The sequence below is a fragment of the Ctenopharyngodon idella genome, chromosome 22 (genome assembly GCF_019924925.1).
Source record: "Ctenopharyngodon idella isolate HZGC_01 chromosome 22, HZGC01, whole genome shotgun sequence".
Lineage (NCBI taxonomy): Eukaryota > Metazoa > Chordata > Actinopteri > Cypriniformes > Xenocyprididae > Ctenopharyngodon > Ctenopharyngodon idella.
This window is the reverse complement of record NC_067241.1, coordinates 15,765,501-15,792,415: the sequence shown is the minus strand read 5'-3', so window position 1 is coordinate 15,792,415 and position 26,915 is coordinate 15,765,501. Positions and strand designations below refer to the sequence as shown.

Sequence of the window (26,915 nt, the reverse complement as noted above, 5' to 3'; positions counted from 1 at the left end):
TGAAACCATAAATAATAGAAATGATGAGTTGTCTTGGTCATGTGGTTCTTGTCTATATGTGACACCTGTCCAGTCCTCCAGCAGAGGGCTGAGGCTCTGCTGCGCATGCGCACTCGTCAGTGCTGTCACCGCGTCTGTCGGATCTCTCAGGCTCGTGCTGGTAAGAAATGTTCATTAAATGAGGCAGAGTTTGTGCTCTTGTGTTTAATTCGCTTCACGGATGTGAGATTGTGTCGTTCAGGACTGTGATGTGTGTGTCGTTTCGGCGCAGCTGCAGTCGTGCGTGTGTGTTTGTGTGTGTTTGTGTTAATGCTGTTCGGCTAATCTGTGTGTTTCTGCTGTTTAAAGCCAGTCCAGATGAACACGTATCGCTCGTGTGTGTTAGATGTGTTACAGTGTTTCCCGTCAGACGCGCGCGAATGTTACATTGTAACTGCAGTTTGAGCTCTCATCTAATTCTCTCCTCTCTCTCTCAGTCTGTCATCACGTTTATTTACTTGTTTGTGTGGTGAAGTCGCCATTTTCCTAGTCTCATCATGGATGTTGTGTGTGTTTGACTTTAGTTCTCATATATGAGTTGATACAGAATTAGATGAGATTCATATCAAACACTGATCTGAAGGAATCACTGTATTACTGGAATCATTCAGAGCTGCTGCACCTGTTGAATTTCACTTTTACTTCTGTTCTTAACTGCTTACTTGTATCAGTTTGGTATATAGAGTAATAAAAGAGTTTATTGTACAAAAATGACTTTGTGTAGCTTTAGTTTATTATTTCCCTCCTGGAGCGTTTGATTTCTGAATCAGTGCATCATGCGTTTGATGCTTTCAGCAGCAAATAATGGAAAAGAAATTTGGGGCGTTTGAGGAAAACATTCCAGGATTTTTCTCCATATAGTGGACTTCACTGGGGTTCAACGGGTTGAAGGTCCAAATGTCAGTTTCAGTGCAGCTTCAAAGAGCTCTACATGATCCCAGACGAGGAATAAGAGTCTTATCTAGAGAAACCATCGGACATTTTCTAAAAAAAAACATTATACACTTTTTAAGCACAAATGCTCGTCTTGCACTGCTCTGTGATGCTCCACGCATTACGTAATCACGTTGGAAAGGTCACGCGTGACGTAGGTGGAAGTACCGATCCAGTGTTTACAAAGAGAACGTGCAAAAACTAAGTCAAAGGGAAAGAGAAAATGAGATGGAGTTTTTCGCTCTACCACGGTACTTCCACCTACATCACGCGTGACCTTTCCAACGTGATTACGTAATGCGTGGAGCATCACAGAGCAGTGCAAGACGAGCATTTGTGGTTAAAAAGTTTATAATGTTTTTTTTAGAAAATGTCCGATGGTTTCTCTAGATAAGACTCTTATTCCTCGTCTGGGATCATGTAAAGCTCTTTGAAGCTGCACTGAAACTGACATTTGGACCTTCAACCTGTTGAACCCCAGTGAAGTCCACTATATGGAGAAAAATCCTGGAACGTTTTCCTCAATTTCTTTTCCGACTGAAGAAAGGAAGACATGAACATCTTGGATGACATGGAGGTGAGTAAATTATCAGGATATTTTAATTCTGAAATGAACTAATCATTGTAATAATTAAAGAACGATTCAGTAGTTTTAGATGAAGTACATGATGACTGCAGAAACGTCACTTTCTCTAGGGATTCTCTGAAAGCACGTGTCAGTGGTAGTCACAGGAATAGAAAGCTGGTAAAAGTGTATTTAAATAAACACACTGCAGCTGTGAGGCTTGGTTTAGTTAACTGGTTTGTGGATTGGGTGTAATGGTTATTTATGTAGATCAGCAGCTCTGTGAGGTTTCCCTGTTTCAAGTGTTTTATCATTGGATTTTCCCACTACACACACACACACACACACACACACACACACACACACACACACACACACACACATGATGGCAGATAGCACTGCTGGTCTCTGATGTGTGTCTGGATTTGAGTGCAGGAAGTTGTTTACATGTTTCCTGCTGAATGGCTGTCACACATCACTTCCTGCTCAGCTTTTATAAGCAGTCTGTTCTGTTGAGCAGCAAAACTCGCTTGTGTTTCGTTCCGACATCTGCTCATCTCCGTATATATATAAATGTGTTTATATAGTCTTACTATATATGTTTAACATTCTGATGGAGAAACACGCTGTTGCAGTTGTTTTTCATTTTCTGTAAAGCTGAACGCTACACAAATGATGGGTTAAAAACAACCCAAGTTGGGTTAAAAATGGACAAACCCAGCGGTTGGGTTAAATGTTTGACCAGCGTGCATTTAACTCAACTATTGGCTTAAAATGAACCCAAAAATATGTTGGAAATTAAAAATCAGACACATAATTACTAGAGGCAACAATAATAATCAAAAGGTGAACATTTATTAATAAGTATTTATTTTTTATTATTATTCATTAAACTTATTCATAAATGTTCATTTATTAAAAATATTAATTTCAAGCATTTTGGGTTCATTGTAAGCAAGAAATAGTAATTTTTAAACAATAGTTGAGCAAAACAACCCCAATCACTGGGTTTGTCCATTTTCAACCCAACTTGGGTTGTTTTTAACCCAACATTTATTATTGTGCAAATAACCGTGAATAGTTTTTGAATAGGTTTCATTAGTTAACATGAACTAACAATGAAAAATACTTCTACAGCATTTATTAATGTTTGAACATTTATTAATGCATTATTAAAATCAAAAGTTGCCTAATGAACTTCAGCTGATATTAACTAAGTTGTATTTTTATTAACATTAACAAAGATTAATAAAACTATAACAAGTGTAGTTAATGCAGTGTAAAGTGTTACCAAAGTTTTATTATTATTATTAGGTAAAGGTTTTTGTGAAGGTTTTATGTTCCCTAAAAACGAATGAAAACTGTTGATAATGATTGTTTTTAAGTAAGAAACATAAATCCAAGGCTGAGATGAAGTTCCTGCAGGATTATATGAGACTTTTAAATCTGCTGAGTACAGTAGAGTTTGATTGACACACAGACTTTGACATCAACAAAAATATACGGCGAGTGTTTCTGCTTATCAAAGCTGATAATCAGTTTATTTTAAGTGCTCTTCTGAATGCGTTCAGTTATTTATCATTTATCATTGCGCAGCTGAATGTTGTAAAGGTTTATTTGTTGATATGAACAGAGATTCACGTTTATCTTAAGTCGTTTTTTTTCATTTTTCTCTCGTTTCAGACCTTCATAAATGCTCGAACGATTGCATGTGTTTTTATGTTTTGCAGATTTGTGTGATCTGTGGTTTGTACTTTGCTTCATTTTGTAGGTTAAATCCTTATTTATTTCTTCCGTTTCATCTAAAGATAAGAGCTTGTTTTTTCTGCCTCGTCAGTAGTTTAGTGTGTTTATTATATTTCATCTGATCATCATTGTGTGTTTAAATAGTTCTGCAGGTGCAGTGAGTATTCATCCTCTCTGAAAGAGATTAAAATCACATAAAAGCAGACAGGAGTCGTTCTGATGTTTCTAACGCTCGTGTCTAGACGTGTGCTTGCAGATCGTTTAAACCTTTACCTACAGACAGAGAACACCTGAAGGGTTTTCCTTAAAAGAATCGTTCGGTCAGAAGTTAAAAAATATGCCATTTCCTCTCCCTCGTGTCGCTCCAAACCTTGTAAAGAAAGCTTCATAAAAAGATTCAAAACATCTTTATTTAAAGCATTAGAGTTCATTAAACAGTGAGTTGAACTCAATCCGATGTGTGACTGAATCATTTAGGCGGGTTTTGAGTGAATCAACCAATTCAAAAAGGTCTGAATCCAAAGATTGTTTTGTTCATAAATCAGACAATCTGACTCTGTTTTTCACATAAAGTGTCACATGACTTCAGTTCTCTTGAAATGAGTCATTTGGACTTCTGTTATGGTGCTTTTCTGGAGCTTGTTGTAATTTTTTTGGGAGTTTATTGTATTTGTGTGACCAGCACGTTCTTTAAAACTTCTCCTTTCCTCTGAAGAAAGTCAGAATGACATGAAGACGAGTAAATGATGATGATTTTTGAGTGAACAGACTCTTTGATCTCGGTCGGATCTGTTGTTTTGTTGACTCAGAATGTGCTTTCGTTCGTGTGTTTGAGCGTCTGTCGGAGAAACACACTCGTCTGAAGGGTGAAGGCTCAGAGAATGACTGATTCACACCACAACGTTTCCATTGTTTGAGATTTCAATGGGAGGAAAGCAAAGCATAGACTGTGTGTGACAGAAATATCAGAGAAGCCGTCCAGCTCTGTGTTTCCCTGAAGGGACTTTTGCTGTGAGAGTGAAGGATGCTGGGAGATTCTCTGTTAGAAAAGGATTATATCAGATTCTGGGAAGATGGTGGTCAGTGTTTCCATGCAGAGGAAGTTAGATGTTAAAGCTTTGGGTTGTTATTTTAGTTTTATTATAGTTTTGTTTAGCGATGCGTGATTTAAAGATTGCTATTGTGTCAAACACACAGTATCATTATTTCTTTCTTACAAATATTCATATTATCACAGAAGTACTGGGATAAAAGTTTATAGTTCAGATATAAACACTGATGTCTACAGAAGCGACCAAAATAGAGTAAATCACTTTTAGCAAGTAACTTGACGCTTCAAATAAAGATTGTATCAGTTACATCGTTACACCAGTAGGTGGCGACAAAGTGATGGTTAAAAAATGTATTTATCATTGAATCATTTATTCAAGAGATTTGTTCAAAAACGGCGATTCATCCAGTAATGAAACAAGTGAAGTCTTTAAGAGTGAGTCATTGAATCATTAATTCAAGAGATTCATTCAAAAACGACAATTCATCCAGTAATGAAACAAGTCTTTATGAGTGAGTCATTGAATCATTCAGTCAAGAGATTTGTTCAAAAACGGCGATTCATCCAGCAATGAAACAAGTGAAGTCTTTAAGAGTGAGTCATTGAATCATTAATTCAAGAGATTCGTTCAAAAACTACAATTCATCCAGTAATGAAACAAGTCTTTATGAGTGAGTCATTGAATCATTCAGTCAAGAGATTTGTTCAAAAACGGCGATTCATCCAGTAATGAAACAAGTGAAGTCTTTCCCTGCGTTCCATTCGGAATGTCTCATCCCTATGCCCCAATCCCTTCAAAGGGTTTACCCTCCAGAGTGAGAGCTTCGAAGGGATGAAGGGTGTAGGGGTCAAAAAACTAATTTTTTTTTAACGCACTTCTTCGTCATCCTAACGAGACAATCAATGAACGAAAACTCTCTGGAGCTGCGCCTTTTGTTTAACGTTAGTTTATTTATTTATTTATTTTTGGTGTGTCATTTTGAGCACTTCGGTTTGGAACGACCCTTCAATATGGCGGCCATGATTGTTTTCACTACGAAGTGCCCTTCGGAGGGCGATATATCCCGTTTGGAACACATCGTGAGTCATTGAATCATTTATTCAAGAGATTCGTTCAACAGCACTTAATTTTGTGTTTTTGATGACTAACTTTTTACTAATTTTTAGTCATTCATATGCTTTTGTCATTTTATTATTATTATTATTTTTTTTTTTTTAAATATTACTATTTAAGTTTATTTTTATTTCAGTTTTAGTTTTATTTATTTCCAGCTAATCATTTTAGTGCTTCAGTTTAAACTTATTTAATTTCAGGCAACATTTCTAATTGTTTTTCAACTAATATTTATATTTATATTTTATTTCTGCTCTATTTTAACTAAAATAAGTGTTTTAATAGTTTTAGTTTGCGGTGTTTCAGTTTAATGTTCAGATTTAATGCTGGCTTTATTCGTCTGAATCTTCCTCCCAGTATTTTTATTCTTTCGCTGATGTCCGCTCCGGCCTCATGAGTCTGTACTGATTTATTTATTCATTATTTATTTTTTAAAGCCCTTCGGCCTTTGTGTTTTTGTGCAGTAACATTTTGACGCTGAATAATTTATGTTTCTCTCTGCGGTCTCTTTTCATCCCTATTTTCATTTTAAAGTTTCAGTAATTGAAGTTGCTGCAGGAAATAATAACAGCTTATTAGTGTCCAGCTGAAATAAAACACTGTCCACCTATATTTGTGATCTGGACATGAACGTGAGAATCTGAAGCTGAACTGATGTTACATCATGTGATCTGTCAGCGTAATCACACGGCGGGTCTGTCATGTGATCTGATCTGTGAAGGACACTCGTCAGGTGACAGATTCACCACTGTTACTGACATGTGGATGTTAGCAGTTATTAATCAGATGACCGATCTTTTTTGTCAGCAGGGGTCCGGGCTCCACTAGGGGGCCTCAGAACACTTCCTCAAAATGAGTTAAAATAAACTTAAAATCACGTCCGGCCTAGTAAAATTGACATCTTCACCATATATCCAATTATTACTAAAGATTTTGTAGTCATATTGCGTATTAAAATGTTTTATTTGCGATAATAATGCAATGAAACATGACAAATTGTACGACATAATTTTTGACTGTCATACAAAGAGATTATGAACATGCAAAAACACAAGAGAAACAATGAAATATTAATAACTGATTATGATGTAGTCAATGTTTGCTTTTTCCTTTCAGCTTTTTGTTTTTCTGTGCATTATTTTGTATAGTAAAGTAAAACCTGGATCTGTAATTTGTCTTTTTTTGCCAAATAATTTTGTCAGATAAATACCAAAATTTAGTGTTAGTTCTTCCTTCATATTTAATATATATATATATTTTCCTCATATTTTGGTTTAATCAAACTTGTAATGTTATTAAAAAAAACTATATAATATTATTTTACTATATATTACTATATATATATTATAAACCTTAATTCTTATATCCAGAAAATCCTAAACGACTGGAAAATCAAGTAAATTGAGTGGTAAAAAGAGCAGAATCTGAAGAACTTTCTGCTGGAATCCTGAAGTTTTAATGTTTTAGTTGCTCTATAAACTCTGGATGCTCTTTTTGTGAATTTCAAGAAGTTTTGAAGACAAAGTGAATCAGACTAACGATCCGTTCGTGATGAAGCGTCACGGTTTCGTGTGTTTTGTCAGCTTGTTAATCATAATCAGTGCGTTTAAACTGGCTGGATCTGTTCATAATTGCAGTGATTCATTATCTCATTAATCTTGACTGAATCAGTGTGAATCACCTCATGTTTTTATTCTCCAAAATCACCCGTTCCTGTGACGCTCATCAGGGACTTTCTGAAGCGCTTCGATAACATCCTCAGTCTCCTCTGAACACTTTCCTCTCATTCTGTCTTCAGTGTTTTGTAGGAATGAGCGCATTTCACCATTCAGTTTGATTTCGTTTCAACTTGCGATTTGATTCAGTTCTGATTCGATGTTGATTCATTTGGATGTATATCAGGTACGGTACATGTCCATTTTTCTCTCTGAAGTTCTGAACTAATGCTGTAAACTAACAACTGATTTGTACAAACATTTAATTAATGGCACAAAAAGCAGTTTTTAAGAGATGATCGGCTCACATTAAACAGACACAAAAACTGAATTTTGTGATAAAACTGACAGAATCTGAAAGCTGAGACCGTTTCATATCAGAAGTATCAAAGATTATTGTGGCAGGAGTTAGAAATGATGAAGTTTTGTTCACACTTCAACTGAAAACATCATCTAAAGTGTTTTGTCACAGCGTGTCGTTCTTCTGGATGTGAGCGATTGAGACGGTTAGACGTTCATGGGTTTATTTCCACAGATGTCAGAATCATTTTCACAGGCGTCTGTTCATCTTCCCGCTCGTGTTTCATTGCTCTGATGGATGGAGGAGTCTGTGAAACTGCAGTAATCTGATGTTGATGGTCTCTTTCAGGTCCTGTGAATGTGTGGACAGATGAAGCATGTGTTTGTGTCGGACGCTCGCGGGATGAAACCCTGACCGGATATCAGCCGGTCAGTTGAACTGTTCATTCTGTTAAATATCATTGTTTTTAAGTGAGATTGTTGAACATGTAGATGCAGCAGCTGTGAAGATGATGATGATGATGATGATGAATATTAACAGCTGTCAGAAGAGACTCATTACAGACAGATGATGTTTATGATGTCACTTCTCTAGTTGTGGGTTCAAATGTCAAACTCTGTGCAGTTATCAGATCACAAAGGCCGTGATTTATTAGAGTAAATATTAAATGCACAAAGTGTTTTATGTTGTAATATGGGTTGATAAAACATTAATATAAATGTTTAACATAATTTATGTGTAGAAATTTGTTGTCAACAAAAGAAACTTTAAGGTCTCCCAGCTGATTTCTGACACAATACATGGTTTAATGTTTGAAAATAAAAAAATTAAGACATAAATATTAGTAGATGTACTGTAAAATAAATAAATAAATATATATATATATATATATATATATAAAACATACTCAGTTATTTACTTTATATTACTATAGTAATATTTCTTATCTTGTTTAATATTTTATTTAATAATAGTAATAATAATTAAAAAAAATGATAGTTGTGGTTTAACATGGTTTAATGTTTGAAAATAAAATAAGACAAATATTAGATGTACTGTAAAAAATGATAAAAAATTATATATATATATAATTTTTTTAAAGTACATCTAATATTTGTCCTTTTTTTAATTTCAAAAATTTTTAAATACTCATTTATAATACATTATAGCAGTAATATTTCTTATTTTGTTATATATATATATATATATTTTTTTTAATATATATATATATATATATATATATATTTAAATACTCAATTATTTATTTTATTTTACATTATAGTAATTTATTTTGTTTAATATTTTATTTATTTTTAATAATAATAGTTTAAAAATGATAGTCATATTGATATATATAATCACAATATTATTTATATATAATCAAATATAAAGCATATATATATATATTTATTTATTTATTTATTTATTTAGTTTTTTACAGTACATCTACTAATATTTGTCCTATATTTTTAATTTCAAACATTTTTAAATACTCTTTTTTTATTATTCTATTTTACGTTACAATAGTAATTTATTTTGTTTAAGATTTTATTTATTAATAATAATAATAATAATAATAATAATAGTTATAGTCATGTTGATTATATACTCACAATATTATCATATACACATATAATCACAATTGCAATTGACACTTTAGTTTTAATGTTGTATATTAAATATCTAAACATTTAATATTTGACAACTGTTTCACGTTAGAAATGTTAAACAAATGACATACGGCGATGCAAACTACTAACTTTTATCAAATTTCACTGTTTTTAATTGGAAATATTCTGTCATTTACATGATTCATAACTGAATGAGACGAGACAAGAAATGTTTTGCATTTTCAACATATTAAAATACGAATAAGAGCGCATGTGTGCGTATTTTAAATTAAAATATTATTTGCAATTGCAACTATCCATAACCTCGACTCAGGCCTTGTGTTCAGCCCAACAACATCTGTCCAGTTGACCTCTTGTGTGTTGGATTTGACCTTAAACCATCTAATGTAAGATCAGATAGTCCTGCAGGTTCTGTATATGTAGTTCTGCGTATCATGTGTGATCTTCAGTCAGCAGGAGCTCTTGATCTCTGAGATTCAGACTCACTGAGACTCTCTTTAGCGCTGGAAACTGTGTAATCCATCGCCGTCAGTCTGAACGGCCTCCTGGGAGATCCAGATCACTGCAGACCAGCCTTAATGAGGTGTAGGGCACTCAGAAGACTGCATGAAACTGTTGAGTTAGCTAGAAGAGTTAAACACTACATACGGTTTCACAGGCGGATCTTTAAAGGAGCCGAACAGGAACGTTCTGTCCTGCAGCTCAAACATGTCATGTACAATACAGTTCACAAGTTTATTTTTTTTAAAGAAATTAATACTTTTATTCATCAATGACGCATTAAATTACTGTCAAAAGTGACAGTTAAGACATTTATTATGTTTCTTGAGCATCAAATCATCATATCAGAATGATTTCTGAAGGATCATGTGACACTGAAGACTGGAGTAATGATGCTGAAAATTCAGCTTTGATCACAGGAATAAATTACACTTTACTATATATTCACATAGAATTATTTTACATATTATTTCACATTTTTCAGTATTTTTGATCAAATAAACGGCGCGCCGGTGAGCAGAAGAGGCTCTAGTTTAATGCTCTGATCGTGAGGTTTGTTTGTGTCCGTAGAGTCGATCTCTAATGATGCAGAGTGACGACCGCAAGAGGAAGAAACACAGTTTGAACCCCAGAAGCGTTTCAGACGAGTACAGTCTGCGTGTGAGTACCGTGACCTCTGACCTTCAGCTCAGTTCCAGTGAATCAGTGACCAGACTTTCTGCTTCCTTCTCAGGAGCGACCGAAAGAAGACGCCGCGAAGATGAAGAATAAAGTTTCCACTTCACAAGGTAGAATCATAGTTATACAGACACATATTTAAGTATTTTGAGAGCTTTATGATTGGTGTGTTTTGCTTGTTTCAACTCTCTGATTGGTGGAATCTGTACAGCATCATGGGTAATGTAGTTTTTCACTACAAATTCTGATGTTAAACATGATGATGGCTTGAAATAGCATGGACTAACAGCCTCACAGTGGGATTGTCTTTAACAGTTTATAAGTTATTGTTAAATCAGTTTCTCTGTGGAGAAAAACTCCATTAATTTTACTAACGGAAGCGGCTGCTTTGCTCTATCGCTGTCCATCTAGAAACCACCGACAGCATCAGTGTTTCTTCTAGAAGAAGTTTTGTGGAGCAGAAGCTGAATAATTGAGTGTGTTTGTCAGCAGTGAGCAGTAAGAAGAAGCCGTGGTCCTGGGATCAGTATCTGGAGGACGAGAGAGCAGAAGCCGCACCTCTGCAGCTCTTCACTGAGGTACAGCGTCTGATCTGGGGTCAGCTCTGATGATGATGATGATGAAGGTCTCATTAGACTGTGTTCACCCTTCAGTCTGAAACTATAATGTGTCTGTTAGAATATACTATTAAATTCAGACATGTAGAGCCCTATGATTTCTGGATGGAATTGTGGATTTTAAATTATTAAATTGTTAAGGTTTTATGAATTCAGTTGATTAGACATGCTTTTTGAGTATTAATATTTAATTAAGCCATTAAAACGCAATCCAGAAAAACTTATAATGGAAAGCCAGAATTTGGTAAAAATTTAACTGAATTTTGGGAAAGAATAAAATGGATGTCATGGGCGCCAAATTTATTTAATTTTTTTAATAAATTGTTGTTAAATTGTAAAAGTTTCATGATTTCAATTAATTAGACATGCATTTTGATTACTATTTAATTTAACCATTAAAACAATCTAGAAAAATTAAAACAAAAAATATGGAATTTTGGGGGAAAATAAAGCAGGTTTTAATGAGGCGTTAAAAATGTCATTTTTGTTCAACTTTTAATAAGTCGTTGTTCAGCTGTAAAAGTTTCATAATTTCACTTAATTAGACATGCATTTTGATTACTAAAATTTAATTTAAACATCCAGAACCACAAACTACAATCCAGAAAATATAAAACAGAATTTGGGGAAAAAATAAAACAGATTTTATAAAGGCCTAAAATTTGTGTATTTGTTAAACTTTTAATGAAATGTTGTTAAACTGTATAATTTTTATGATTTCAGTTAATAAGACAAGCTTTTTGATTACTAACATTTAATTTAAACATTAAAACACAATCCAGAAAAATTAAAACAGAATTTGGGAAAAAAAAAAAAAAACAGATTTTATAAAGCCTTAAAATGTAATTTTAGTTAATCTTTTAATAAATTGTTGTTAAATTGTATAATTTTTATGATTTCAGTTAATTAGACATGCTTTTTGATTACTAAAATTTAATTTACGCATTAAAACACAATCCAGAAAAATTAAAACAGAGAATATGGAATTTTGGGGAAAAATAAAACCGATTTCACAAAGCCCTAAATTTTTTTTGTTTTGTTTTTTGTTAGATTTTTAGTGAATTTTCTTTAAATTGTATTGTTTTTATGATTTAAGTTAATTAGACAAGCTTTTTGATTACTAAAATTAATTTAAACATTAAAATACAGTCCAGAAAAAATTTAAATGGAAAAAGCGGAATTCGGGGAAAAAAATAAAAAGGTTTTCAAAGGGCCCTAAAATGTTATTTTTATTGAACTTTTAATGAATTGCTGTTAAATTGTATAAGGTTCATGATTTCAATTAATTAGACATGCTTTTTGATTACTAAAATAAAAAATCTGATACTAAAAGAAAAAATTTAAATGGAAAAAACAGAATTTGGGGAAAAAATAAAACAGATTTCATAAAGCCCTAAAATTTGTATTTTTGTTAATCTTTTCATGAATTGTTGTTAAATTGAATAAGTTTAATGATTTAAATTAATTAGACACGTTTTTTGATTAATACAATTTAATCATTAAAACACAATCCAGAAAAATTAAAACAGAATTTGGGAAAAACTATTTTTTTATAAAGCCTTAAAATGTAATTTTAGTTAATCTTTTAATAAATTGTTGTTAAATTGTATAATTTTTATGATTTCAGTTGATTAGAAAATGTAACTTAACAATTTTAAATACAATCCAGAAAAATTCAAACTGAAAAAACTGAGTTTGGGGAAAAAGTAAAACAGTTCGTAAAGCTCTAAAAATGTAATTTTTGTTCAACTTTTAATACATTTTTGTTCAGTTGTATGTGAGTTAAATTAATTAGACATGCTTTTTGATTACTAAAACACAAACAGAAACAATGACACAGATTTTATAGTGATGAAACAGCGACTCGATATCAGGAACACATTAAAGATTGAGCAGAATCAGTTTGTGTTAAACGTGTTCCTTTAGCGCATCACTCACTGTCCTGTGCTGGATCAGGAGCTAAAAATAACCGAACCGTATGAACGCCTCCGCATGCGCTGAACACGTGACTCCAGAGCTGCATTGTTACAGACTCACTACAGATCCGGCAGGTCAGCAGGATTCTGTGATTAATGTTCGTGGAGCGACACTGACTGCAGACGCTCCTATAGACACTGTGTGTTAAACAGCATTTATGTTGTTCCAAACGATTATTTCATCATATTTTCCCACTTATGATGCTGAAGTTATTGATTTGATTGTCAGTGATAAAAGTTTATACCTTGAATGGATAAAAGCATCTGCCAAATGCATAAATGTTATGGCTTTTTTATGATATATTCCAAGTTAAATTCACAACTTTGTATGGAAACACAGCGATTGATCAGACGCCACTGAATACAGCAGAGACAGTCGGAAGAGAAACAGATCCAGGTCTCTCCGTCACACAGACGTGATTCACTCCAGCAGCTGTCAGCGTCCGCGTCTCCTGACTTTGAGCTCATAAAGCACTGGTGTCCTCGTCTCTCGGGCCGTTTTGTTCCTGAAGGGATCCGACGGGACATCTGCTCCCCTCGGAAACACACCAGACCGAAGACGTTCAGTGTGCTGAAGCGTCAGGTTCTTCATGTCTCTGAACTCTTTGATTTGTGCTCTTCTAGTTCCAGGCGTTTCCGAACAGCAGGAGCGGATTTAAGGTCGGGATGAGGCTGGAAGGGATCGACCCGCTGCATCCGTCCATGTTCTGTGTGCTGTCCGTGGCCGAGGTCAGAAATACTCACTGCACTACACGTGATACTTCAGAGTGCATGCATCAAACAGAAAATGCATGTCCTTTTTAATCATAAAATCACTTCATTTTTATACATTTTTCATGAAATAAGACAAGCATGACCTAAGGTTACATGCTGCTTTTTGGCACAGCTCCACCTAGTGGTCGGAGATACGAAAAATAGGTATTTTTGCTTATAACTTCTGAACTGTTTGTCCAAAAATCATAAAAAAGTAGCCTCGTTATATTTGGCACGTCATTCCAGAGTCGAATAATATCCAATTTTCCCATATCGGCGTCGGCCATTTTCAATTTTTATAGTAAAACGCTGTATTTTATGCCAAACTTCCTGTCCACCATTTTGATTTTCTTTCAAAACCTACTTTTTCGAACTCCTCCTAGACCATTCGTCTGATTTTCACCAAAATCGAATTGTATCATCTTCAGACTGTGCCGACAAAAAATTTTGGATTTTTTTGTCGATAGATGAAACCGTTTTCGTATACCGCAGCAAAAAATTTGATGCCAAAATGACTCTTGAGGCTCCATATCTGCAATGTTTTGGCATATTGACACCAAACTTTGCATGAGTCATTGTCACCTCACTCTGACCACGCCACATCAATTTTGTCACAGCGCCACCTATTGGTCAAAAGTGATAAACCATTAAGTCTTTATTAGTGACTGTGTTTATGGTTTTTCAGTCATTTTGCCTAAAATCAACTTAATATGCCTTTATTTGCTCATTGTTGTTGTCAGTGTGATCCCAGCCATGTTTGGCCCCTTAACTGCTGCTTGCAGCTATATTTTTAAGTTGAGATTACTGTTGATTTGCTTGTTCTTGAAGGTGATTGGCTTCCGTCTGCGTCTCCGTATCGACGGATACTCAGAGTGCTATGACTTCTGGGTAAACGCCGACTCTCCTGACATCAAACCAGCCGGATGGTGCGAGTCCACGGGACACAAACTTCATCCACCCAAAGGTTCGTTTAGAGTTTGATTTCCATCCTAAACCTGCTGAGATGTTTATTCAAAACATGTCATGTGTCCGTTGTAAGTCCTCTGTAATAAATATGTCCTCCAGATATGAGCTCTTTTTTTCTTGTTTAATTAATCAATTTTTCTCGTGCTGTCAGGTTACAAGCCAAACGAGTTTGACTGGGAGAAATATCTGGAAGCCTGTAACGCTCAAGCTGCACCAAAGAATCTCTTCAAATCCCAAAGCAGCGTAAGTCCACCGACCTTCTCTTACAGAAATGACAGTCGTCGGGCGGGAACTTTTTTCACGGCTCATGCGTGACACAAGTAAACGTCTGAAAACTGAAGGAGATCAGATGGAGATGTTAACCAGCTCTTTTCTCTTCACAGACTTCAAGCGCCGCGATGTTTGAAGTGGGCATGAAGCTGGAGGCGGTGGACCGGAAGAACCCGTGTCTGGTGTGTGTGGCCACCGTGGCGGACATCGTGGACAACCGATTCCTCGTTCATTTTGACAACTGGGACGACACGTACGACTACTGGTGAGTCGAGTCGGCTTTATTTCTATAACACTTTATACAATACAGATTGTTTCAAAGCAGCTTCACAGGAAAAATAACAGCGTTAATGTTGCAAAATTCATTAACTATTTGTTTGGATAGATAGATGTTTGTTTGGATGGATGTTGATGTTTGGATGTTTGAATGGATGTTTGTTTGGATGGATGGATGTTTGGATAGATGGATGTTTGTTTGGATGGATGGATGTTTGGATGGATGGATGTTTGGATGGATGGATGTTTGTTTGGATGGATGGATGTTTGTTTGGATGGATGGATGTTTGGATGGATGGTTGGATGGATGGATGTTTGTTTGGATGGATGTTTGGATGTTTGAATGGATGTTTGTTTGGATGGATGGATGTTTGTTTGGATGGATGGATGTTTGGATGGATGGATGTTTGGATAGATGGATGTTTGGATAGATGGATGGATGTTTGGATAGATGGATGGATGTTTGGATGGATGGATGTTTGGATAGATGGATGGATGTTTGGATGGATGGATGTTTGGATGGATGGATGTTTGGATGGATGTTTGGATGGATGGTTGGATGGATGGATGTTTGGATGGATGGATGTTTTTTTGGATGGATGTTTGGATGTCTGGATAGATGGATGTTTGAATGGATGTTTGTTTGGATGGATGGATGTTTGGATGGATGGATGTTTGAATGGATAGATGGATGTTTGGATGGATGGATGTTTGGATGTTTGGATGGATGGATGTTTGGATAAATGGATGTTTGAATGGATGGATGGATGTTTGAATGGATAGATGGATGTTTTTTTGGATGGATGTTTGGATGTCTGGATGTCTGGATAGATGGATGTTTGAATGGATGTTTGTTTGGATGGATGGATGTTTGGATGGATGGATGTTTGAATGGATAGATGGATGTTTGGATGGATGGATGTTTGGATGTATGGATGGATGGATGTTTGGATGGATGGATGGATGTTTGAATGGATGGATGGATGTTTGTTTGGATGGATGTTTGTTTGGATGGATAGTTGTTTGTTTGGATGGATGGATGGATGTTTGTTTGGATGGATGTTTGTTTGGATAGATGGATGTTTGGATTTTTGTTTGGATGGATGTTAGGATGGATGGATGGACGGATAGACAGATAGATAGATAGATTTCCATCACAATACCATAACTTTACTTTTTGTAATATTCTTTATTATATTCTTTATTATTTGATTATTTGTTTACAGTTTTTCATTGATCTGTGTGAAATATTAATATACATTAACAATATGAAAAGTGTCCAAACAGGGCTGAATATGCAAAAATCCTAATGAAAATTATATTCAATACATTATAAGAAGGGAAAAGATGAAAGAATGTAGATCATGGTAGAAATAAATCATTTGCATAATGATGATTATTCATAGGAGGTGCAGGTTTGATGTACAGACGATTAATTAAAGCGCCTCTGATGTTCTGTGGATGTTTACTGGAGGTTGTGACTGTATTAGTGTAGTATCACATTAATATGCACTTCTGCTTATGTAACATGTGTTTATAATGACTGATTGATTCCAGTCCAGTGATGCACGTCTGTGCTTTATATAATGCACCACAATACTGCTGGGATTTGCTCATGATAAAGCCCTGGAGAGGAAGAGGAGGTAAAATTAGAGTCCATCCCACACAGAGAGACGCGTCCGTTCACAGAGCCGCTATAAATGGATTAGTGCAGAAACAACATGGAGTCTGTTCTGTGTGTTATTACTGTCTGTATCCAGCAGGAGAAGCTCTGACACAGATGCTGCGCATTGAGCCAAGACCATTCAGGATGATTTAATATATTGTTTTTCTTCTTATATCCGTGAAACAAGAAGCAAAGCCTCTGTTTTCACACACGCCTCACATTATTGGTTGCGCTGCAGAAGATGATGTTGCTCCTCAGTGATGGATAATGTTTTATTTCCTCAGGTGTGACGCGAGCAGCCCTCATATTCACCCGGTGGGCTGGTGTCAAGATCACGGCCGGCCGCTCACTGCACCTCAGGGTGGGTATCAAACTCTACAGTGACCCCTAGAGGATGGATGTGACACAATATTCCTCATTTAAATAATTCATACGCAGAATTAAGGGGCGGGGCCTGGTTGGGTTAGTAGTGAGTTAAAACTGGCGGTTATGGTTAAGGGGCGGGACATCACTGCTCCAGCCGACCAATCAGAGCACATTGTGCTTTTCAGAAGGAGGGGCTTCAACGGTGGATTTGCACAAAAGATTAACATGACGGCACATGCTAGTGGATGAGTTGAATCAACTCCACAGCAACTACATAAATTTATCCACTAACCATTCAGAAACATCTAAAAGTTGTAACTTCTTCCTGAGTCTCTCCATCAGTGTCGACTCCGGTTTGAACAATGTAAGGCTGAACACCGTTACTGACAATCCTCATTTTGGCTGCGTGAGATTCTCCAGCTTTGTTGTTGTTGAGCAACCGAAGCGTGAGCTGTTAAAGCTCCGCCCTCTTCTGGAAAGGGGGCGGGAGCAGCAGCTCATTTGCATTTTAAGGGACACACACAAAAATGGCGTGTTTTTGCTCACACCCAAATAGGGGCAAATTTGACAAGCTATAATAAATGATCTGTGGGGGATTTTGAGCTGAAACTTCACAGACACATTCTGGAGACACCAGAGACTTATATTACATCTTGTGAAAGGGTAGGTCCACTTTAAATGCACACCATTACGTGTCACTACAGGTGTGATTTGTGAGTATTTGTGTTTTAGGACACCCCAATCCAGAGCACTTCATCTGGGAGGATTACATGGAAGATACAGGCGCGTCTGCTGCTCCGAGTCAAGCCTTCTGTGTGGTGAGAACGTGTTTCATAACCATGTGATTGAAGAGATGTAACTGCGTTCTGACCACTGTCATGTTCCTGTAGAGACCGGCACACGGCTTCCAGCTGCACATGAAGTTGGAGGCAGTGGACAGACGGAACCCGATGCTGATCCGTGTGGCCACAATCACCGACACCGAAGACTACAGAGTCAAAGTGAGGAAGATCACTGATCGCTTTAGTTATAGATGTCAGATATGTGTTGGTCAGAGTTTGATTTATGAAACTTTTGATCAGTTTAATGCGTCCTTGATGAATAAAAGTATTAATTTCTTTTTTTATGACCCCAAACAATCTCTGTTTATTACTTTTGGACTCATATTATCTACTAGTTTATTTGTTGAAACTAAATAAGGTTTAAGAGAAACTCATTGTGTGTTTGATTTATTGTCCTGGTGGTGGAATAAGGATCTCTCTCTTCCTTAGGTGCATTTTGATGGCTGGCATGAGAAGTTTGATTTTTGGGTGGATTCAGACCTGCCAGATCTTCATCCGGTGGGCTGGTGCTCCAGGACGGGTCACCCGCTAGAACCGCCGCTCGGTGAGTTACTAGTTACTTACACACTCTAGTTGCTTTAGCTGAAACCATGCTTGTTTAGGTTGGTTCAGCTAATGCGCTCACACGGTGTGTGTGTGTGTGTGTGTTGTTGTGTTGTGTGAGTGAGTCTGTTCCCATTATGCCACACAAATAGATCACATGATGAATTACTTGGCTGACCTGAGATATGTGAAGTTTTACTGTGTTTAGTATGATATATGAAGCGTTATTCTCATCTGTGTGTGTGTGTGAGGAACTGAAATAGCTGTTGGTCACTAGAGTAACGCTGTACAAACATGTTACATTAGTGTTTCATTAAGTCAAATCCAGGCTGATGCACTGCGCTCATTTGAGAATGTGTGTTGTTGTTGTTTTGAAGCATATGCAGGGCTTTCAGATGTGAAGAGCTCCGTGACGCAGGGCGTGTGTCCGACTCCGGGCTGCAGGGGCATCGGACACATCAAAGGAGCAAAATACACCGGACACCACAGGTGAGACACTCACTGACACCCAAAACAATCATTCACATCAACACTGTCCTCATTTACTGCGACTTACATTGCTTTCAAGCTATGTAAGTCCCATTTCCTGGGAATCGAACCCATGACCTTGCTTTTGCAAGCACTATGATCTACTGTTAGAGCTACAGGAAGGCAGAATATTCATTTTTGGGTGAACTAAAGCTTTACTCAAGGCTAGTATGATTGTGTTATTGTCTGTGATCTTGGGGTTTGTGAGGACTGGTTTCTCCTGGACTCTGTTCAGAGACAAATGCATCTGCTGAGACTCTCAGCCAACAGTCTGTCTGTCTCAATCCCAGCATGCCTCTGTTGTCTCTGATGAAAGTCACGGCTGGAACAAATCCTTCATTTCTCCCGTTAAACCTGCTGCCGTGTGCCAGAGCTCAATGTGTTCTCAGGGTTTTGATCTAATCTGTTCAGTGCTGTTGTAAGAAAAAATACAATACAAAAATACATTAAAATGCCTGGGAGTAAAGATACGTTTTCAGCCTAATTTTAAAAACAGTAATGGAAGGTGCAAGGCGGATGTCAGAAGATCTTAAAAGTCTATTAGATGTATACTGTAGGGGATAAGAAGGTCTTTAAAATAAGATGGAGCTTGGTCATTAAGAGCTTTAAAAACAAACAACAAAATCCTAAAATGGACACTTTATGTCCTCAAGACAGTCCAGCAAAGGCTGAATAGAATCGCCAGTTTTAAACGGCAAATAAAGCTGGCTATAATAAGCATAAAAATGCAAAGAAACATTATAATACTCCAAAGCGGAAGCATATATAAGTTAAAAAAAAAAGCGGGCCCAGTACAGAACCCTGAGGTACCCCACTAATAATATGAGCTGAGGATGAGGAAAACTTACCCAAAGCTAGAGAGAAAGTGCTATCTTTAAGATAAGAACTAAACTTGTGTGTCTCTCAGTAGCATCTGCTCACAAACGAGCCGTAAACGAGCGCTAAACGAGCTCAGGCAGGATGCGGAATAGAACTTGATCCCAGCGACACACACAATATAACGGACCCTCCGATCTCACCTTCACATCCTGCCCGGAGCGTCTGGGATGCAATCAGCAGCGCTGCTATTCCTGTAGCTCACCTTTCCCAGCCATATAATCACCGGTGAATCAATTGTGCACATATAGTGAAAGGATACTGTCTTTTTTTAGAAAGCCACTTCTGATTACACAGACAGCATAAGAAAGGAACCATTTTAAAGCAGCGCTTCAGCAAAATCCTCTCTGCTTAGAAATGTAATGTTGAACTGGGTTTCATTAAAACCTTATTTACATCCTATTTGCATGCATTTGCATACAGTTTATCTCAAAACTAGCAGTTTAAGCAGAACGTTGCAGTATTATTAGGCTGCTGTGGTTTGCATCACTTTAATAAACGTCCTCTTGAGTTAAATGAGTTTGACGCTCACACTGTTTATATGAGACGCCCAAAGCCATTATTACAGTAAACAAGAGCTATGTGAGCTGAAATATACTGCAATGGATACATAATTTAACATGCATATTATAATGAGTAATCAAAGCTACTTCATAATCTTCTACTGCCTCGTCTACTAGAGTTTCTTAATTCAATCTTTATTATAGATGAACTCATTATCTGTTTCAGTGTTTTGGCTGTATGGATATGCACCCTGACTTTGAGCTCATGCTGCAATGAATAAATAAATAATATTATAATATATTAAGTGCAAGATGCACTGGTCGTTCTTTTTCAATGCCGTCCATTTGTGTTATTTTTATAAATCACACAGGTAGTATGGTGTTTTTGAGCGTAACGTGGTTTCTCGCAGTGCAGTGCAGTGAGCGGATCTCTATTCTTAGGTCCATACACTGAATGTGACCTGAGAATCTCCTGCTTCTCTTAAACAAGTTTCCGCTTCACCTCAGAAAAGACGCAGTGAGTTTCCTTCAATGTTTAAGAAGCAGAAGCAAGTGTTTGTGTCCCAGCGCTCGCGTCTCCTTTAGTTTCAGGTGTTTTTCCTCGCTCTGAGAGGAGGATCGGTGTCTGGCAGATGTTCCTCCAGCTGTAGGAGAGACGGACGCTGGAAATGAAAAATGTCCCGTCGACCTCTAATTCATAAGCATTGATATATTTGTTCATAACATATGTATATATTGTGTAAAACCTGTTTCAAGTATTTTAAACTTGGTTAGTAATTTTAGTGATTATGTGTTCAAGCGTGTAGCTCTGAAATCCTATTGTAATTGGTAAAATTTCCAAGGATCAGCATTCTCCCCTAAAAGTGATCGGGCAGACCAAACCGTAAGTCGTAATCACAAAGGTGAAATTTTCAGGTATTTTTGGAATTTTTGAAAAACCTACTTTTGCGAACTAGTTCTAGGTTTTTGACCCAATCGGAACCAAACCAGTGCAGCGAAATTCTCCGGAGTATGATTGTCAATAGTTATAAAAAAAAAGTTGAAATTTTGATTCATGGTCACTAAGGGCCGCCAAAACGTTTGAAGTGGGCGGAGCCACTTTTACTAAAATGGCTATGACTCGTGAACAGAATGAGATATTTTCACCAAACTTGGTACACCGATGTAAGAGCTCAGTCTGTGGTCGCGTGAAAAAGGACGTGGTGACTGGCCACTTGGTGGCACTACAACAGGGGAAAAAAGCATGAAAATGGCTATAACTACTTTACCGTTAGTCCGATCGACTTGAAAATGGGCATGCAGTGTCTTGGTCCGAGGTGTGATGACTGTCTATGAGGACATTGACGCATCTCGAAAAACATGTCCGCCATCGGCCAATGAAATTTGAGCAGCTATCAGACAGAGTTAACGGAGGCCGATCAGAATGAAACTCGCTGGGCCTGTTTGACTCACTGCCCTAGAAGCCTGTGAGAAATTCAAAAGAAATCGGCCACCAGGGGGTGCCTTGGCGTGCAAAAAGGATCATGTATCATGCAATTTGTTTTCCGCGCATGCCCACAACATTCGTACCACATGGTAGAACTCCTCATTCTGAGCAACTTTGCCTCTAGGACCGCCGCTGTCCAGCGAAACGTTTGTTAAATATTGGAGATTATTTCAAAAACCGACTTTGGTGAACTAGTCCTAGGTTTTTGGCTCAACCTCAATAACTGTTAAAAAGCTTTATAAACCATAAATTTCCTGTGGTAAATTGGCTGTAATGGTCTTTTCCATCTATGATCTAGATAGTTACAAGCTTACAAATTAAAACATTATACCTTTTTACGCATGTGCTTAAAGGCCTTAAAGAGCTTGAACCCCGATATTTGCTGCTCGCAGCTATATTTTAACTCATTTAAGTTCGCTGCCAAGAAAACATTTCTAATTTTTGTTTATATTATATTTTATTTCAGCATTATTTCAATTATTTAACAAAAATGTTTTTAATAGTTTTAGTTAACAATAATAACCTTGATTCAAATTCATTAGTGTGAGATGTTAAAGTCGGCATTAAATAGAAGTTGCGCTTGTCTTTTCTTCTCTATTGTGCCGTATATCCGAGTGAAACGCTTCTGGAACAAGAACAAATGTAGGGCGGGGCTTGATTTTGTCTGTGGGGAATTGATTGGATGGTTGTGGTTTGCTATTGGTGCATGTGAGTGACAGGTTGCCCCGCCCTCGTGCCACTGAACATGTCATCAGAGAAGTTCTACAGTGGAATCATGTCTATCTATCCTCTCTTTCTGCTTCTCTCAGTGCCTTCGGTTGCCCATATTCTGACATGAACATGAAGAAAGAAGTGGTGCTGCCCGACCGGCTCGGAGGAGAGAAGCAGATCACCTTCGTCCCCGTGCACTTTGTGCAGAAGACCAAACGCCTGTGTCCAGATGAAGAGGAGGAGGAGGAGGAGGAGGAGGAGGATGGGAAGGTTGAGATCAGCCATGTGGAGAACAGGTTTGTGAATAACCAGATGATCTACTACATGCCAGAGTGTACTCTGCACAACTAGTGCACTCAGTGTTCCCTTTCTGCAGTGAATAATATCCACTCAATATTTGATCAATCTAATCAGAGTTACTTCATTTTTGACAACTTGCTGAGTTAATCATGTGACTGTTGCATACTGCTATTTGAAATGTTTATGTATACAATACTGTAATTGAAAATAGTATGTGTAAATGAAGCATTAATGAGTTTTCTGAGCACATGAAACATCATTTAATTGTCACTCAGTGGATGGAAACGAGTCAAACGTCGTATCAGGGCTGATTTTTGGCCTCAGAACAGCTTTCCTCTCTAGTGTGTGTCCTCACATCCATACAGTGAAGCGTTGACTCGCGCTGCAGATTCTCTGACCGAGAGAGAGAGAGAGACTGCATTATCTGTGCGCAGTGAGAGCAATGCTGTGGCGTCCGTCCAGAGCTGTGAGAGGATTCCTGTCAAGCGCTGCGGCCCCTGAGTGTTTTTCATCCACAATAAAATGCGTCAGCAGCTCCAGGTTTAATTTTGAAAGCAGCAGTGTTTCAGTTCAGTCAATAAACAGACGGGTTACACTGCTAATTTTATGTAGACTTTTGAAAGAGGCGAAAATCGCAAAGCGCTGATTTGTTCAGAGGTTTGGAGTCGTGACAAACCCCGTCTGCTGCCAAGAGACGAATCCGGCCGACTGCAGAAAACCAGCGAACAAACATGTGCTGCTTAATGTGGAGAATTATAGAGACGCCAATAAATCACAGTCTGACTCACGAGTTTACATATTCAAATCAGTTTTCATTTTAATATTAGTTTAATTTTGTTACATGCTTTTTGTTTTCTTTTGTTGCTGTTTGAGCATAAACAACATCTGCAAAGTTACGACACTCAAAGTTCAATGGAAAGGGAGATATTTTCTTTTACAGAAATCACTTTTTAAGGATGGTAGGGACTACAACGAGCTTCTTCCCGGGTTGGTGACATCACAAACCCTAAAATTTACATAAACCCCGCCCCTGAGAACACACAACAAAGGGGGCGGGGCCATGTTGGGCTGCTTTAGAGAAGAGGAAGAGTTGTTGTAGTAGAGTGTTGTTGACATGCCGTCATTTTACACCGGACTGCTTCACAAACGAGGGTCAATTCAACACAAAAGATTAACATGACGGCACATGCTAGTGGATGAGTTGAATCAACTCCACAGCAACTACATAAATTTATCCACTAACCATTCAGAAACGTCTAAAAGTTGTAACTTCTTCCTGAGTCTCTCCATCAGTGTCGACTCCGGTTTGAACAATGTAAGGCTGAACACCGTTACTGACAATCCTCATTTTGGCTGCGTGAGATTCTCCAGCTTTGTTGTTGTTGAGCTGTTAAAGCTCCGCCCTCTTCTGGAAAGCGGAGCTCATTTGCATTTAAAGGGACACACACAAAAAATGGCGTGTTTTTGCTCACACCCAAATAGGGCAAATTTGACAAGCTATAATAAATGATCTGTGGGGGATTTTGAGCTGAAACTTCACAGACACATTCTGGAGACACCAGAGACTTGAAAGCAGAGCTCATTTGCATTTAAAGGGACACACACTCATGATGAATTTAAAGACTTTTCATGTGCACTGATTGCCTGTCGATCCGTCTCTCTCAGGGTGGAGATGGCGGCGTATGAAGGCGGCGCTCCTCGTCTGCGCGGTCGGCCGGCGGTGGTGAAGAGAGAGCTGAAGGAAGAGCCTTTGACACAGGGAGCGAAGCCGCTGTCGCCCCTCGGGAAGAGAGGACGCTTGCCCAGCAGGTGATGACCGAACTATTAACTCCTGACATATGATTATAAATCACTGCTGCAGACATCAGCCCTTAAAGAGCACCTATGATGTGTTTTCACATCTTCGTCTCTCTTTAGTGTGTAGTGTTGTTGTCTGATCATGAAAAAGCTCTGCAAAGTTCTTCTCTATATCAGTGTCAGTGTTTCTGTCGTAAATGAGATTTGAACAGGAGTCTGTTGTGTTCATTTGCCTGTTTTGGTGTTTTTACCCCGTCAGAGAGAGTTTCTTTATCTGTTTCTAGCCATTAATCATTCATGTTTCGTTTACTCTTAATTGCAGAATGTTTGGGAGGCTTTTAACGTCCTCTGAACTTCCACAGATAAAAGAGAGACGCTTGTGTGTTCAGTCTCTCCGGCATTTGGAGTCAGACTGTCTGTTTGTGTTTTTGTTCTCATTATGTGTGTTTCAATCCAAAGTTGTGAATTTAAGTTGTGTGCAAAATTGGAATATGGCATAAAACGTTTGCGAATAAAGCATCGTTTCCATCCCATGTGTTCAAGAGAACAAAATCGTCACTTCCTGGGAAATCGGCGCAAAATATCAGTAATAAAAGTGTAAGTTTCTTCAATCAGGCTCTTTTCTCCTCCATCATAAATGAGTTGTTCTCAGAGCGTCAGACGAAACACAATAAACGCTGTCATGTGATTTTGCGTTCGGATGCTGGTGTTTGGGAACACAATCGTGTGAGACGCTTCTGGAGGAATTAAACCAAATCATTCTGATGACAGACTTTGACTCAGAACCACCAAACCAACATTTGAGATGCTGCGATGCGATTGGTCCACTGGTTAGTCCAGTTATCCAATCACAGCCTCTGCTGAGACAGTCACATGAGGTTTTTAAGGGTAATTTTACGGTAAATGTGTTTCCATCCTTCTTATCAGGGAAAAAAATGATCTGCCTCAATTATTTATGTGCGTTTTTTAGAATGTATGGTGTTTCCATCCAGCGTTTTTTATGCGATATCCTAAAATTTGCATAAAAATATATGGATTGAAGCTCAGCTATCGAGTCTGATGCGTGTGTGAGTTTGAAAGCATCATTAACGGTCTCGTTTAAAGCAGTGCTGTGAGCTGGAATAGATGAAGCGTTTATTGCTGTCGGAGCCAGAGGAGATTTCGGATCAATCCTCTGTTTCTACAGCAGGAACATTTAAAGCTTTCATTACACTTTTAATACACTTCCTACAGCTTGGGGACGTTTTGCCAGAGATTTGGTGTAAAAAGCTTGATTTCAAAGACTATGGTCCTGCTGGGAGAATGATCAGATGTCGAGTCTCACCGCTGATCAGATGTCGAGTCTATCAGAGCAAACGATCAGGCTGCTGTAAAAACGATACAGCAGAGGAAATCTGTGCGCTAAACTGAAGGATTAAACTGTGTTTATCTGTTATTGTCTGAATACGTCAGGCTTTTATTTCTGACTGTTTTCTTTTAACTTAATTTGTTAGTCTAGTGTTAGTTTTTGCTGTGATATTTAGAATTGTGAAATTTTGCATGTATCTTAGTTTTTTACTTTTTTTTATTTTTATTCATTTTCTGTTTATTTTGTAATTTATTTTTTCATTTTTTAACTTTTTTTATTTATATTTTGCATGCACCTTAAATTTTGCTTTTTATTTATTTATTTTATAATTATTTATTTTTTATTAATTTTCTATTTTTATTTTAATTTATTTGTTAATGTCCATTTATTTTTTAGCCTGCATCTTAAATTTTGCATGTTTATTTACTTTTTATTTATTTATTTTTATTCTTTATTTTTCTTTATTTTTTTATTTATATATTTTATATGCATATTTTATTTTTCATGCATCTTAAATTCAGCTTTTTTATTTAATTATTTTGTATTTGTATTAATTTTCTATTTTTATTTTTATTTATATTGTTTTATTTTGCATATTCCTTAAAGTTGGCTTATTATTTATTTAATTTATATTATTAATTTTCTATTTATTTTTTAATTTCATTTTTTTTTCATTTTTATTTGTTTATTTTTTTTAGCATGCATATTAAATTTTGCTTATTTATATATTTATATATTTTTATTCTTTTTTATTTTATAATTGTAATTTTTTTGTTTTATTTGTATTAATTTTCTTATTTAATTTGTATTTAATTCT

General features: G+C 36.9%; 2 protein-coding genes across 7 annotated transcripts in view; one reads left to right on the top strand and one right to left on the bottom strand.

Annotated features, from left to right (window-relative positions):
* Positions 1-26,915, bottom strand: part of nfxl1 (nuclear transcription factor, X-box binding-like 1) — a 179,489-nt gene that overhangs the window by 52,131 nt on the left and 100,443 nt on the right. The gene's annotated exons all lie outside the window — the stretch shown is intronic.
* LOC127504518 (lethal(3)malignant brain tumor-like protein 4) overlaps positions 55-26,915 on the top strand; it is a 45,735-nt gene continuing 18,874 nt past the window's right edge. Inside the window, exons 1-16 of one of the 6 annotated variants that reach the window (XM_051879229.1) lie at positions 55-160; positions 7,813-7,892; positions 10,167-10,256; positions 10,330-10,384; positions 10,764-10,852; positions 13,492-13,596; positions 14,449-14,584; positions 14,738-14,829; positions 14,970-15,121; positions 17,083-17,159; positions 17,897-17,982; positions 18,055-18,165; positions 18,436-18,550; positions 18,927-19,038; positions 22,752-22,949; positions 24,619-24,762. In XM_051879229.1, coding sequence (XP_051735189.1) covers positions 106-160; positions 7,813-7,892; positions 10,167-10,256; positions 10,330-10,384; positions 10,764-10,852; positions 13,492-13,596; positions 14,449-14,584; positions 14,738-14,829; positions 14,970-15,121; positions 17,083-17,159; positions 17,897-17,982; positions 18,055-18,165; positions 18,436-18,550; positions 18,927-19,038; positions 22,752-22,949; positions 24,619-24,762 — 1,697 coding nt within the window. In that variant the 5' untranslated portion in view covers positions 55-105. Of the gene's footprint in view, positions 161-1,412; positions 1,550-7,812; positions 7,893-10,166; positions 10,257-10,329; positions 10,385-10,763; positions 10,853-13,491; positions 13,597-14,448; positions 14,585-14,737; positions 14,830-14,969; positions 15,122-17,082; positions 17,160-17,896; positions 17,983-18,054; positions 18,166-18,435; positions 18,551-18,926; positions 19,039-22,751; positions 22,950-24,618; positions 24,763-26,915 lie in introns of those variants that run through there. The other 5 variants (XM_051879230.1, XM_051879231.1, XM_051879233.1 and 2 more) reach the window with 5 other exon arrangements.